This window comes from Anguilla rostrata, chromosome 10, assembly GCF_018555375.3.
Source record: "Anguilla rostrata isolate EN2019 chromosome 10, ASM1855537v3, whole genome shotgun sequence".
NCBI classification, from domain to species: Eukaryota; Metazoa; Chordata; class Actinopteri; order Anguilliformes; family Anguillidae; genus Anguilla; species Anguilla rostrata.
In genome coordinates, this window is record NC_057942.1 from 6,012,802 (window position 1) to 6,025,236 (window position 12,435).

At 47.4% G+C, this 12,435-nt stretch overlaps 1 protein-coding gene across 1 annotated transcript; it reads right to left on the bottom strand.

Moving 5' to 3' along the window:
• Positions 1-9,227: 9,227 nt before the first annotated feature.
• xbp1 (X-box binding protein 1) lies at positions 9,228-12,234 on the bottom strand. Its single transcript, XM_064353684.1, is given in 6 exon segments — positions 9,228-10,325; positions 10,645-10,728; positions 10,731-10,811; positions 10,949-11,068; positions 11,190-11,286; positions 11,867-12,234. Coding segments are annotated over 6 exon segments (1,188 nt in total). The 5' UTR covers positions 12,100-12,234; the 3' UTR covers positions 9,228-9,752.
• Positions 12,235-12,435: the final 201 nt, after the last annotated feature.

The window sequence follows — 12,435 nt, forward strand, 5'->3', positions numbered from 1 at the left end:
CATCTATGAACAGTTTGTTGGCTTCACTCCCCGCCCCCGCTGCCACAGGGAGGTCTGCCTCTGTAGCTGTAGCAGTGCAGAGAGTAGTAAGACAGAAGGTCAAAGGTCACAAATGCCCAATGAACAAAACAGTGGGGGGGTGGGGTCAGAGTACACACACACAAGAACGCTTCACCGTCTGAGTCTAAAGTCAGCCGATAAGTCAAAACGCTGAGCTATGTTTTCTTTTCTTTCACGTTCCCGTGAGACGATACCGTGTCTCCTCTGGATGTCTTGCAGCCAACATGTTGATTTGGCCCGATTTGAGCTGCTTGCACTTCACACAGTTGTGGTCTGACCACAAAGTTGCTTGTGTGCTTTATGTTGCCTGCTGCTTGTGCTAAGTTCTCACGACGGGTTAGGGTTAGTTTTAACTCGTTAACTGGTAGACCAAGAAGAAATCCACAGGAAAAAATTCTGTGTTTGGTCGAGTTAAATGTTAAAGGGTTGCCAGTGAGTGGATTGTTGTTTATAATGTCGGGTTAAGTTACAGAATTGGAGTTCTTTGGGAGGGCTTTTTTGTTTTAAAAGCACTGAGCAGGGAAATTTGTTGATTTTGTTCGTTTGGTGTGAGCGGGTCTGGGAGAGTGACAGCAGCAGAGGAGCAGAACTGACTGGTGAAGAGCGAGCGATGGACTTGAGCTTCGTGTTCAAAGTGCGGCCGTCCGCGAGAAAATTCAGATTCCTGTCTATTGAGGGAACGGCGCTCCATTCCTGCAAATTTTGCAGAGTGGGCTGCACGTTGCATCCTGTTCCTTCCGGTATCAGTCCAGCGCGCGTCATCGCTGTGGAAAAATTTGAAATTACTTTATGAATGGGTTGGCCGGTCCACTTCCTGCAAACTTATAAGTTGTGCTTGGCGATTGCATCGTTTCCCTTTGGGTGTTCAGCGGTCAGGCGGGTTCAAATCGCTGTGAGGATTCGTGGATTAGTGCAGTGGACTGAATGTTAAAACCGCATATGAAAGGTCTTCCTCCTACTCCTTACTGTGTGAGCGTGGCTGTGGTCTGCAGTGTGAAAAGAAGCAGCTGCCGACGCAACGTGTTTCAGAGTAGAACCGCAGTTGTCTATGCTCTCCCAAACTGGCAATGGGGTTTACACATGAACTCGGCCTACGGTTGCGGACTGTTGTACATTCCAAATTAGGGTGGAAATTGGACAGGGTCAGCCCCGTGTTGGGTGCCAAATTTAAACAAGAAACAAAGGTGTTAATCATTCATTGCTATGTTCATAAATATATCGATTGGTGAGCTTGTCATTCGGCAGCAGCCAAAACAATTGTGTAAAAAAAACGCATCGTGCTCGGCCAACGGAACTGGATCAGCCCGAATAAAACGTAAATGAGTGGAGGAGCTTGGCGCGAGCGAGAGAGTCTCGGTTTCCCTCCAAAGACTCTGCCGGGCTTTTATTACGGCACTAAAAACCCATATTTTTCCCGTTCGCCCCGCGCTCCTCTCCCGCAGCGTTCCCGGCCCGTGTGTGTGTGTGTGTGTGTCCCTGAAGTGACAGGCGGCTCCACGGCACGGCCTGGCTCAGGCTGCTGATCTCGCACGAGCAATCTGCTTTTTTTCCCCCCCTGTTATCAGACCCCGGGGCCTGCTGCGCTCACCCTCCATTGGCCCGTTAAGGGAAAGGCAAACACCGCTCGCTCGCGCACATTGATACGGTGCCGTGCGCCGCTAGCGCGCTAAGAGGTTTCCAAGAAAGTGCATTCACAAGAGCACTTAGCGGTTACGCTTTCAAAACAGGCTGCCCGCTAGCTGTGTTAGCGTAGAGTTCACCACAGCTTAACCTTTGTACAAACACACCCACACGCACACACTCACACACACACACACACACACATCCACACACAAAACACACAAACACACCCACACACACACTCGCACACACGCACACGTGCGCGCACACACACACAAAACACACACACACATCCACACACACAAAACACACACGCATGCACACACACACACACACACACACAAAAGCAGATTTGGGGAAAAAGGGAACTGCCAGGTCCGAGCATTAACTGTGAAAAGGTTTCGATACTATGATTTTGAGACTTTGAGCATACATTGGGTGCAAATGGTATTAGGCCCAGATTTCTGAGGGATTCATTTTACTGCTTGGTTTGTCCTTTATTTGCATTTGTTGCAATATTTCTGCAAGACTGAATCTCAAGCTAATAGAACGTGAACATAACCTCCACTTTAACGTGATTTTAGGGACGGGTTTACTGATGTGGAGGTGAGTCGGCTGATCTGTCCTTACTGCAGTGTTTATATTTTGGAATGCCTCCAAGGGGGGAGGGGAGGGGTTTGGATTGATCTGCGACTCCGTTCCCTCGCTAGTGTTTAGTTTTATGAATGTAAGTTTTATGGCCCGTGTTGGTCACACGGCTGTAATTACAGGGCATGTGATGAATGAGCCTGTCAGAGTCCTCTGTGATCGCTTTCATCCTCCATCTTCCCAGCAGGCAAAGGAAAAAAAAAAAAAAAGAAGAAAAGAAATTATGCAGGTTAATGTACACTGACATCCTTCATATAAGCCACGTTCATGGCCACAGTCTGAAGATAGAACATGTAGGAGTTTTTGCTTTCAGTTTGCTTGTGCCTCGAAAATGCGTACTGGATACGCTGTTTACTGATAAAGCCATTTCTGTTCACAAACAAACATGTTGAGTGTGTGACACTGAATGCGATCGCAGAAAATGGAACAATCTTGTCAGTCGTGGGCAATCTGCTCCTGTTTTTGTGGAGCTGTTGAAGTGCCGGAATTGGGGGGGGGGAGAGAGATGAGAGGCAGTCTTAGGGGTTGTCAAAACAACATTGTTTTCCGTGGGTTTTCAGGAAGAGCTGGCCCGATCTCCTCTCTCCAGGGACGGAAGTGGGAAGGAAGATATCACACAGAAAATAAAACAAGCAATTGCAACATAAAGCACTCGAACTTCCTTCCTGCAACAGGGCAGGGCTAGTCACATTGCAAGCATGCTTACAGCAATCGCTCTTGTGACCCCACTGATTTAACCCCATAATGCATAAACATGCTTGTCCTTTATTGAAAGTAAGCATTTAAAGGAATGACCCTTGTTTTTGCTGCTTAAAAAAAGTGCTTTATTAAACTTTGTATTAAAGTTTGGTTTCGTATACGATCAGCCATCTTCTGAAAAATGTCAAACGTCACAGAATACGGCAGTATCCCATACATAGCATTTACTGTATCGTAACTATTCGCAGACGGATGTCGTTTTATCTTCCTGGTCGGCGCTCGTAAAGATAGGGCATCTGTGGCTCTTGTGAAACGGTTTAAATGGACGCACGTCTGGGAGGCGGCAGCGGGTTCCCTCCCACCCCTCCCCCCGCTTGTATTTGACACATGATTACATTCTTTGGGGTCTCTCAGTTCTCCCCCTCTACCCCTGCATGTTTGGGCAGGAATTCTCGGGTGCTGTTCCCGTGGGCGCTTCTGGCTGTAAGAATCACTGCGTGCCCGATCAGCCCCCGTTCTACACATACCTCTCTCCCTCGTCTCCTGCGATAGCGGTGGGTTACCGTCATAACCACCCCCACCCCCAGGCCAGGAGGCAAGGAAATTACAGGGGATTGAATGGGGGGCCTGGACTTTAGATTATATACTTAAGGGCTGCAGATGGTGATAGCTCCCCTGAGGGAAGAGCCACTGGCTGAAAAAAAAAAAAAAAAAACTCAAGGCGGGGAGGGGTGGTTGTGTAAAAAGAGAACTAAAACTTGAGGAAAGAAAGTGCCCACTGAGTGCCAAATGGCTGCATGGGTTTGTTTTTCCGACACACTCCCAAACAAAACCGGATTAAGTGTCCGGGTGGCGCTGTTTTGATGGGTGTTTCGAGGACGGATTCAGTCTCACAATGAAAGTCTGCAGGGCGTGAGCTTTTAAGACATTTCTGTGGGTGTGACAAACAGCAAAATTCTTCATTCGGTTTGAAATGTAAGAAATGCTTTCTGTCAGGAAGGTGTGTGTGTGTTGTGTATGTGTGTGTGTGTTTGCTGCTTTTTAATCATTCCACACTTTTGAGTCCTGCCACATGCGCAGGAAGTGTAACCATGGCAACATCGTTGAAAGTGCCTGGTAATCTGTTTGTGAGGTCACACTCATTCGTAAATGCAACAGGAAGCCGAGGTTGCACCAACTTGTTTTTCGATGAATAATTTCTGACAGTACGCTTAATCTTTGTCCCCTTAATATTAATATATTGGCCACGTTTTTCCACCCAGTGTAGTTTTTGGGTGATTTTTTTTTTTTTTTCATTTTTAGATTTTGAAATACTTGGTGGACTTGATGCTACTTGACATGAACTGAAGCAACATTATCAAGAATCTGGCAGCATCACAGGAGCTTGTAAATATATTGTATTGGCACCCTAAACCTGATTTGCTTTTGAGTGATGTTTCGGGGAAACCACTGATTGATATTCTTTTGTCTTTTTTTTCATTTTTTACCTGGTGTGGCAGAATTAAAAGCTGTTTAAAGTAGAATTCTGAGGAACACGAATAAGTCTCCACTCTGGGGTCTCAGTGGCTGTTCTAGCCTGCGGTCATTATTAAATTCCATCTAGACGAGCAGGATCGCACCAGACAAGTTGAGGCTCCTTTTAGGATGCGAGACGTAGTAATGACGGAACAGATTTCGTAATCGCCCATCCCTTCATTCCTTTCCCCTGTTAGACCGGGAGTCGCAGGAAACGGCAAATCGAAACTCCGGGGACGGCGGAGCGTTTGATCACGGTGCATTTGATTAGAGGAGTAGTAGCAGCACAGCAGTGATCATCTTCCATATTCTCCAGATTGGTCCTCCTTCGGGCGCGTTCGGCGCTTCGCTGATTACTCTCCGTTTTCTCCCGCTCGGGAAAAAAAAAAGGGGTCGAAAGTGTTGCATCAACAGCGTTTCTCACAGATTGCGGCGCTGCAAGTTAATCTGATGCACGGTAATCAGCCGGTCGGGTAACGACGCCTCAGAACCGGCTCCGCTCTTTGGAGTGTGAATCACCAGAGCGAGCACCCCCCCCCCCCCCCCCAGACGGCGATTGCGTTATGATCTAATTCCGGCGTCCTTTCCCTTTCTTGCGCACCCGCCTGATGGACAGCGTTAACTGGCCGATCGCGACGGCCGGGCTCTCTCTCGCTCTCTGTTGCCAGGGGTAACTGGAGTTAATAGGCCCTTGTGTCACCTTGTTTTTTTTTTTGTTTTTTTTTTTTTTACTGACGAGGGTCTGGAAAGTGATGTGTTTAGACGAGGGCGAGGGCCGTGGGGAGGTGGGGGGCTGGGAGGTGGGGTGGAGGTGGGGGGGGGGTGGGGGGGTTTGGATTGCGTCAGTCAAGAGAGTGGTGTGAGTCAGCCCTGCTAGACGTTAAAAAGGAATAGCATTTCCCCGCGCTGGCCTAACAGTGCACCATTTTAGCTGAGTGGCCGACCCTGATTAATGTCTCAGCCCACCATTCCTGTTTATAGATCAGTTATCAGCCTGTTTATTTGTTCACCCTTGATTAGCTTTCTGTCCAAATCAGCGCTATGGTAGCTAGGAGGAGGTGATTGCGGAGGCCTTACCGGTAATTGCCCCTGTGTTTAAAGTTCATTTCGATGTGGCTGCCTGGCCTAGCCAGAGCCTGCACTTTGCACTGACCTGCCTCACTGATGAAGCGTGGGTGGGGACAGTGGGAGGGGGGAGGGAAAACATTAGGCTAGCAAGAAACAGGGTACATCGATAATGCAACAACCTGAGATTGTGAAAGGCCTTGTTTTCTACACCATTGTAAACAGGAAATAGAAATATTCAAATTTTATTTGAAAGGGAATAAGGTAGTGGTTGTTTTGCTTATTTTTATCCCTTTGTGTGAGATCACAAATATGTGATTAGAATGTTCTTAGCTGAACATTCCAATGCTGGTGTAACAACCACTACTGGTAATTGAAAGCAACAGAGTTCTAGAACACTGACTTAGAATTTTGAAACAATATTCCTAAAAGAAATTACTCTTCAAAGGGTTAAGCAGCCTGAGGTAGGGGAGAGAGAGGGAGAGGGGGAGGGGGAGTGGGGGTGGTCTTCAAATCGTCTCCAAGGTATCCCAGTTGCCATGGGTGATTAGGATTAGCCAGCGGAACATAGGCCCGTGGAAGACTGGTCTCCCAATCAGCTGCTCCTGAAAGGTCAGGGGGGAGCGAGGGGATTCGGATTTTCGTTTGGCCTCGTGCGCTCCCCATTTTTTTAAGCGTCGAGGTGCGGAGTTGGATCTCGCTCTCCTTCCCTCCGGGGCCGTCTTACCTTCCGGGCTCGCTAATCCCAGGAAATTCCACGCGCGCCTGGGAACCGACGCATCGCGTCACGCAGCCTCACACTTTCAGGCCCACCGGCTGTGGCCGAGCGGCGACGAAAGCGGAAATTTCCATGACGGCCTCTGATTTCGTATTCGCTTTTTTTTTTTTTTTTTTTTTTTTTTTTGGTTGGTTTTTTCGTTCTCCCCCGCCTTTTGCCTTTTCCTTCATTCTCTCTGTAAAGCAGAGAGGAAGTAAAACTGGTGCATTTTTCAAAGCGCTCCACTTTCTCGAGAAAGGGGGATTGGGGGGGGCGGTGTGTCCGTGAGGTCATTTTCACAAGAAACAGGAAGGAGATGGAGCGAGATAGGCGCTCGAAACCACAGCTGAGGTCGAGGACTCGCGGGGGGGGCGGGGGTCAGGTGGCAGGTGTGACAAAGAGAAGAGAATCTCCCGTCCTGTCGTCAGAACAGAGTCTGTCCTTAACCACATCACTGCCAGCGTTACTCCCTTATAGAATTACTGAGTGCGGACACACAATCAATTCTGTAGGATTTACTCTGATTCTGCCTGGGGGGGGGGGGGGGGGGGGGGGGTGAGTGGGATAACGATACCATCTCTCACTTCATCGCAGTCTAATTTAAGACTGAACCCATTTACTGTAGGCAGTCGGACATTACCTAAAATACCCCCACAAAAGTAAATGACTCGGCCCTGTTTCGAATGAGAATATCCTCTTTGTATTTCTAATGCAGTTTATTGTGAGCGAGGTGATGTAGAGTTTGCTTCCAGCAGATATAAGTGTTAGATCTGTGGTGGTTTTGTCTGTGGTTGAGAGCAGCTGACAGTGTCAGGGTTTTTTCATATAAGGGAAAACAGTAAAAAGTTAAGTAAAAAGAAAAAAAAGAAGAAAATAATTCTGCAAAGCTTCGTGCTAAGCTTATCTAGGCCGCTGCAACTGAATTTCCCCATACGTAACCACCAAGTGGAGAAAGTACAGAGTAACCCAGTTAGTTTTGCTTGTATAGCCCTTTTTACATAAACTCTAACGCAAATACACTTTAGAGTAAAATAAAGGTAGAAGTGACCAGACCTGGAACCCCCGCCCCCCCCCCCCCCAAAAAAAAAAAAACATAAAAATAAAAATGACGTGTGAGCTCTGCTTCGTTTGAAGATTAGTGGTACACTTACAGCTGGGGAACAGCAACCTGGTTCTGTTGCTCGGGCCTGTCAGAAACTAGGCCCAGTTTCTGAGCATGGCACGGGAAATTAGATGCGGCGCGATTGGATGACGTGTCTCCGGGCGATGGAGTGTGCGACGCTCTCTGCCCGTTATGTCAGAACTCTGAGCTGACCAGACGACGGGGCCAGATTTACTGCTGAACCAGATCCCAAAGTTTGCTCACGTCCTCCCTCCATACAAGCGGATCGGTTATGTAATTCCAACAGTGTGCCCATTATCACGGTGGCGGGCGTTCCCGCGCGGGACGTACAGTATGCACGTGACCCACAAGCCGTCGTTTGTGAGAGACTTTAAACCAGGGTTCGGAGGCGGTCCGTCCCGGCTTGAGTACAGTACAAAGGACCTTTGCAGTCTAATAGATTCATCAGTGATGTGTAATGATTCACCTCTAGAGCCTCCGCTATCTTATCTCTGGAATATTTGGTAAAAGTACACAAAGCATGTGGCAGGGGCTCAGGGATAATGGTACACTTCACTGTATCGCATTACCCACTGGTTATCCAAAGCATGTTCTCTTCCCATTTGGCAGCTGCTGATTGTATTTGTAATAGTGGAATATATTTTATATTAGTTCGCTTTGGTTATGCCTTTTTAATTTGGACAGCGATGTAACCTCATTATATCACCTGCTTGGTTGACAAGGTTACAAATAAATGATGATCAAATTCATTTGATAGAAACGAAACTCCCACCCACACTAGGTGAAGTTGAATTGAATTATTTATTTTCCTCAACACTGCGTTGGCCAATGACTGTAGACCGCACCATGCGGTATTGTATGGGTGTCCAACCTAAAACCCACAGGTTGGAGGAAACCATAACCCCCAAAAAAGGTGAGACTTTATTCTTCCATGGTAGGTGTAGCGTTTCTTAAATGCCTTTTCACCAGTCACATTAGAAGGCCACTGCCATAGCCACCAGCTTTCACACACAGGAACTTGGCATGGGTTTATGTAACACTTTATGAACTAGGGCTGCCAAACCCTGTTATTGGAGATCTACCATCCAGTAGGTTTTCACTCCAACTCCAACAAAGCACACCTCACTCAACAGCAAGAGATCTTGTCGAGCTGCTGTTTAGTCGAATCGGGTGTGCCAAATTGGGGTTGAAATGAAAACCTACAGGACGGTCGCTCTCCAGGAACAGGGTTGAGTGTCCCTGGTATAAACCAAGCCCAGCTCCAAACTGTGTTCCTTAGCTTAGTCTGTACCTGTACCATCAAAACCAGTATCAGGTTTTTTTTATTAGTATTACTATTATTATTTTATTATCAGGCTAGGTATTTCTGCGCCTTCATCCAAATTGTGCCCTTGAAAGGTCTTTATTTTAATCAGGGGCTAGAATGCCTTGTACATATCTCTACCAGTGCAAGTTATATGGAGCTGAAATTAGATAAGGTTCACTGTACCTGATAAAATGGCTGAACATGAATGCAGCTAGCAATGAGTCATTTGCACTAAGTACTCATTAAATATTTCCATTTAGTCAGGATACATTGGGAGGGATCTCAACAGTTTTTGGCACTCAAGTGCTCCATTTAGGCCTGTTGACTCAGACCCTGTGGTCAAGGTGCCAAAGCAGTAGGCAGCATTGGTCATGGTAATGTCTGGACAGCGGGCAGTGACATCAACACGATGGAAAACCCACAGGGAGACGCGATGTGATGCAATGCGTGGTTTTAATGCAGAAATTATTTCATGAAGAAAGCATCCCTTAATTGTGAATTTACATAGTAAATTAAGCATTTATACATGCTAAAAAAGGACAGAATACAACAGACTCAATTGAGCAAAAATGCACAAATAAATAGTTATGCAGTTTTTTTTCCTTTTCTTTTTTTAAACAAATTTATCCCTCCCCCCCTCCTCCTCCCCACAATTTACAGAAATACTGGTTATTTTCAGCTAGTCAACTTTCTGGTCTGACCACCTCCCAATTCTTAAGCAAAAGATTTAAGACAATCTTAACAGAAGAGAAACCCAATTATGATGTTAAGAATGCAATACTGCAGCCCCTACAAGAGACCTGCTGGAATAGAGACTACACACTCTGCAAGGAGCATGACATTGGTCTAAACCCAGGAAACTACTGCTTTTACAACAATGAAGTAAATACAGAGGCTATACACATTTAAGGAGATTGGCCTGGATAGGGCTAAGGGGGGGGGGTGCATTTATTTGGGCTTCAGACGCTGATCAGCTGGGGGAAGAGTTCGTTGGCGAAGTCCTCGTCCCAAGCGCCGTCTGGGCACAGGGGGGAGGACATGTTGCTGAAGGGGGACGGGGATCGCTCGTATCCGGAGTCGCTGTAACTGTCTATCAAACAGGGGGAGGCCTTGTCGGGGCAGGGCAGGGGAGGGGAGGAGGCCGAAGACAGGAAGTCGTCCGCCCTCATTTCCTGGATCCCCTCCACCTCTTCGGGCTCATCCTTGATGGGGACCGTCTCCTCCTCCTCCACCACCACCACCACAGACTCTGCCACCACCTCCTCCTCCTCCATCTTCACTTCAGGGATGCAATCTTCACACTGCTCCACGCACACCACCTCCACGGGCTTGGTGTAGATGTGGTCGAAGTGGATCAGTTCATTAAGGGCTTCCAGCTTAACTGGTGCGGGCCCCACAGGCGCAGATGGGGAGGCAGGTACTGAATCCTCCCCGGCCTCCACCAGCTCCGGCAGGTCCTGTGGCTCCTGATCACCAACTCGGAGGAACAGCTCTGGGTCAAGGATGTCCAGAATGCCAAGCAAGAGATCAGACTGTGGGGGGGAAGACAGAGAGAGTAAGAAAACCAGCATTACTGGGCTGAACGCAACCTACTGAGTGACAATGTAGTATAACTGTTACGGAACTGGAATTGTCACTTGCAGGATGTGGGTTTCATTCTCCAGCTGGAGATCTGTGGTCACGCCTTTTGTGTAAACCTGAATTTCATCAGGAACTATCCGGCAGTACAGGTATATGATCTGCAGTGTACATTCGTGCTAGGCGACACTGTTTGCCAAATGGCGACGTGCAAACCCGTCAACGCCCACAGACAGACAGACAGGCTGTACGGACGCGGATGCTGGGCCTCACCTCAGAGTCTGTAGAGTCAGGGCTGCCAGCATCCACGTGGAAGTCTTCGGATTTGGCGACTGCTGGGCCTGCACCTGCTGCGGAGGCACACGTAGCCTGAGTGCTGCGGACTCAGAAGACCCGACCGTCAAACCGACGCCATCCACGCTGGACTCCAGCACCTGAACCTGCGGGAGGAGGAGGAGGAGGAGGAAGAGGAAAGGGTTCAGAACGGCTTCCGTGGTGCCCACAACACAAAGCGCACGGCAGCCCTGCAGGCGCACCGCCTGAATCCTAATGAATAATAATAGCGGAATCTAATTACCGTTTCCTCTTTGGGCTCCAGGGCGTTCAACCCCAGCCTCTGACGCAGTTCCTCGTTTTCCGTCAGAAGACCATCTGTCTTTTCCCGTAACAGTCTGTTTTCAATGTAGAGTTTCTCGTTCTGGTGGAAGAAAGAAATTTGTGTCAGTCACACAGTTGTTACCTGAAAGGAGTATTATAGGAGATTATTTCTGTGGTATTTTTAAAAAATAATCATTTTAATTAGAGGAAATAGAAATTACCTCCAATTCCAACTCCAAGACCTGTTGTTCCAGCTCTCCCATTTTTGCCTTTTTTCTATCTCTGGCTGTCTGGGCGGCAACTCTGTTTTTTAGTTTCCTAAAAAAAAAAAAAAAAAAATGATTAACGTCAACATTAATTTTGGAATGCATTTAATACGGTGCGTTATGACTCAAGGAAGTGCTCGTGACAGGCATTTGGCTTCAGATCAATGTCAGGCATTGACAGCGTTCTACGCTTGCGCAATCTCCGGCCATCTTGCCACGCAGGCAGAACAGGATACCCAAATCTCCGGCTATGCAAAAAATGGGTGGTGCTACATTACGATAACCGGCTGGCAAACGCCCAACTACACAAGATCTATCATTGTCTAACCTAACAATACATTAAATGGCACGTCTGTTGGATTGCAATACTGCTAACCATCCTTCTATACACTATGCGAGTATTGGTAAAGTTACAAGTGACAACCACTCTAATTTCACAGTCAACTTATATTAGAAACATTTATAGCAAGCCATCTTGCAACCAGTGAAGACCGACGGACATTTTAATAAGACTAAGCTCCGACATTGGACAGTCTAGCTAACGTTCGTTCGTAATACCTAGGTCGATAACTGGTCAACGTTCAATAGCGCCGCATTAGCTGACCAGCCAAAAGAAACAATCGTGAACCAACCTTCTGAGTGCCTTCTCCTCTGGACTCAAATGTGTGAGTCTCTGCCTTTTGCGTTGTGGTGGTCCAGATCCATTGGAATCAGAATCCGACGACGCTTGGTTCGAGGAAGAAGGCAACATGACCGAAATTGACCGGCTAAATCCCCCTTGAGTTCCGCCAGACGAGGCACTCTGCTTCCCGGAGATAAGGAGGACTTTATGGGTGCCTCCGGTCCCTGTTGTGACAACGACCATACTTTTATTGTGTTTTGGGTCTAAACACGACCCTCTTGAATGGTGTAAATAATTTATTTATGAAGAAATCGTATACGATTTCTTCCTGTGTTCCCAATCCCAGATTTTCTGAATATTCTTCAGTAGTTCCTCTTGCATTCTATTTCTACTGTCGTGGTGAGATATGATAGGTCAGTGTGCGCTCTGACGCGAATGGTATCTGATCGCTAATTGGTTACAAGGCTGATGCAATTTACATGAAAAGTGCCATCAGTGTAGTGTTTACCCTTGACGTTGTGCTGAGGCTTGTTTCTTCAGGGGAAGAGGACGGTAATTTCCCGGCGATGTGTATTTGCA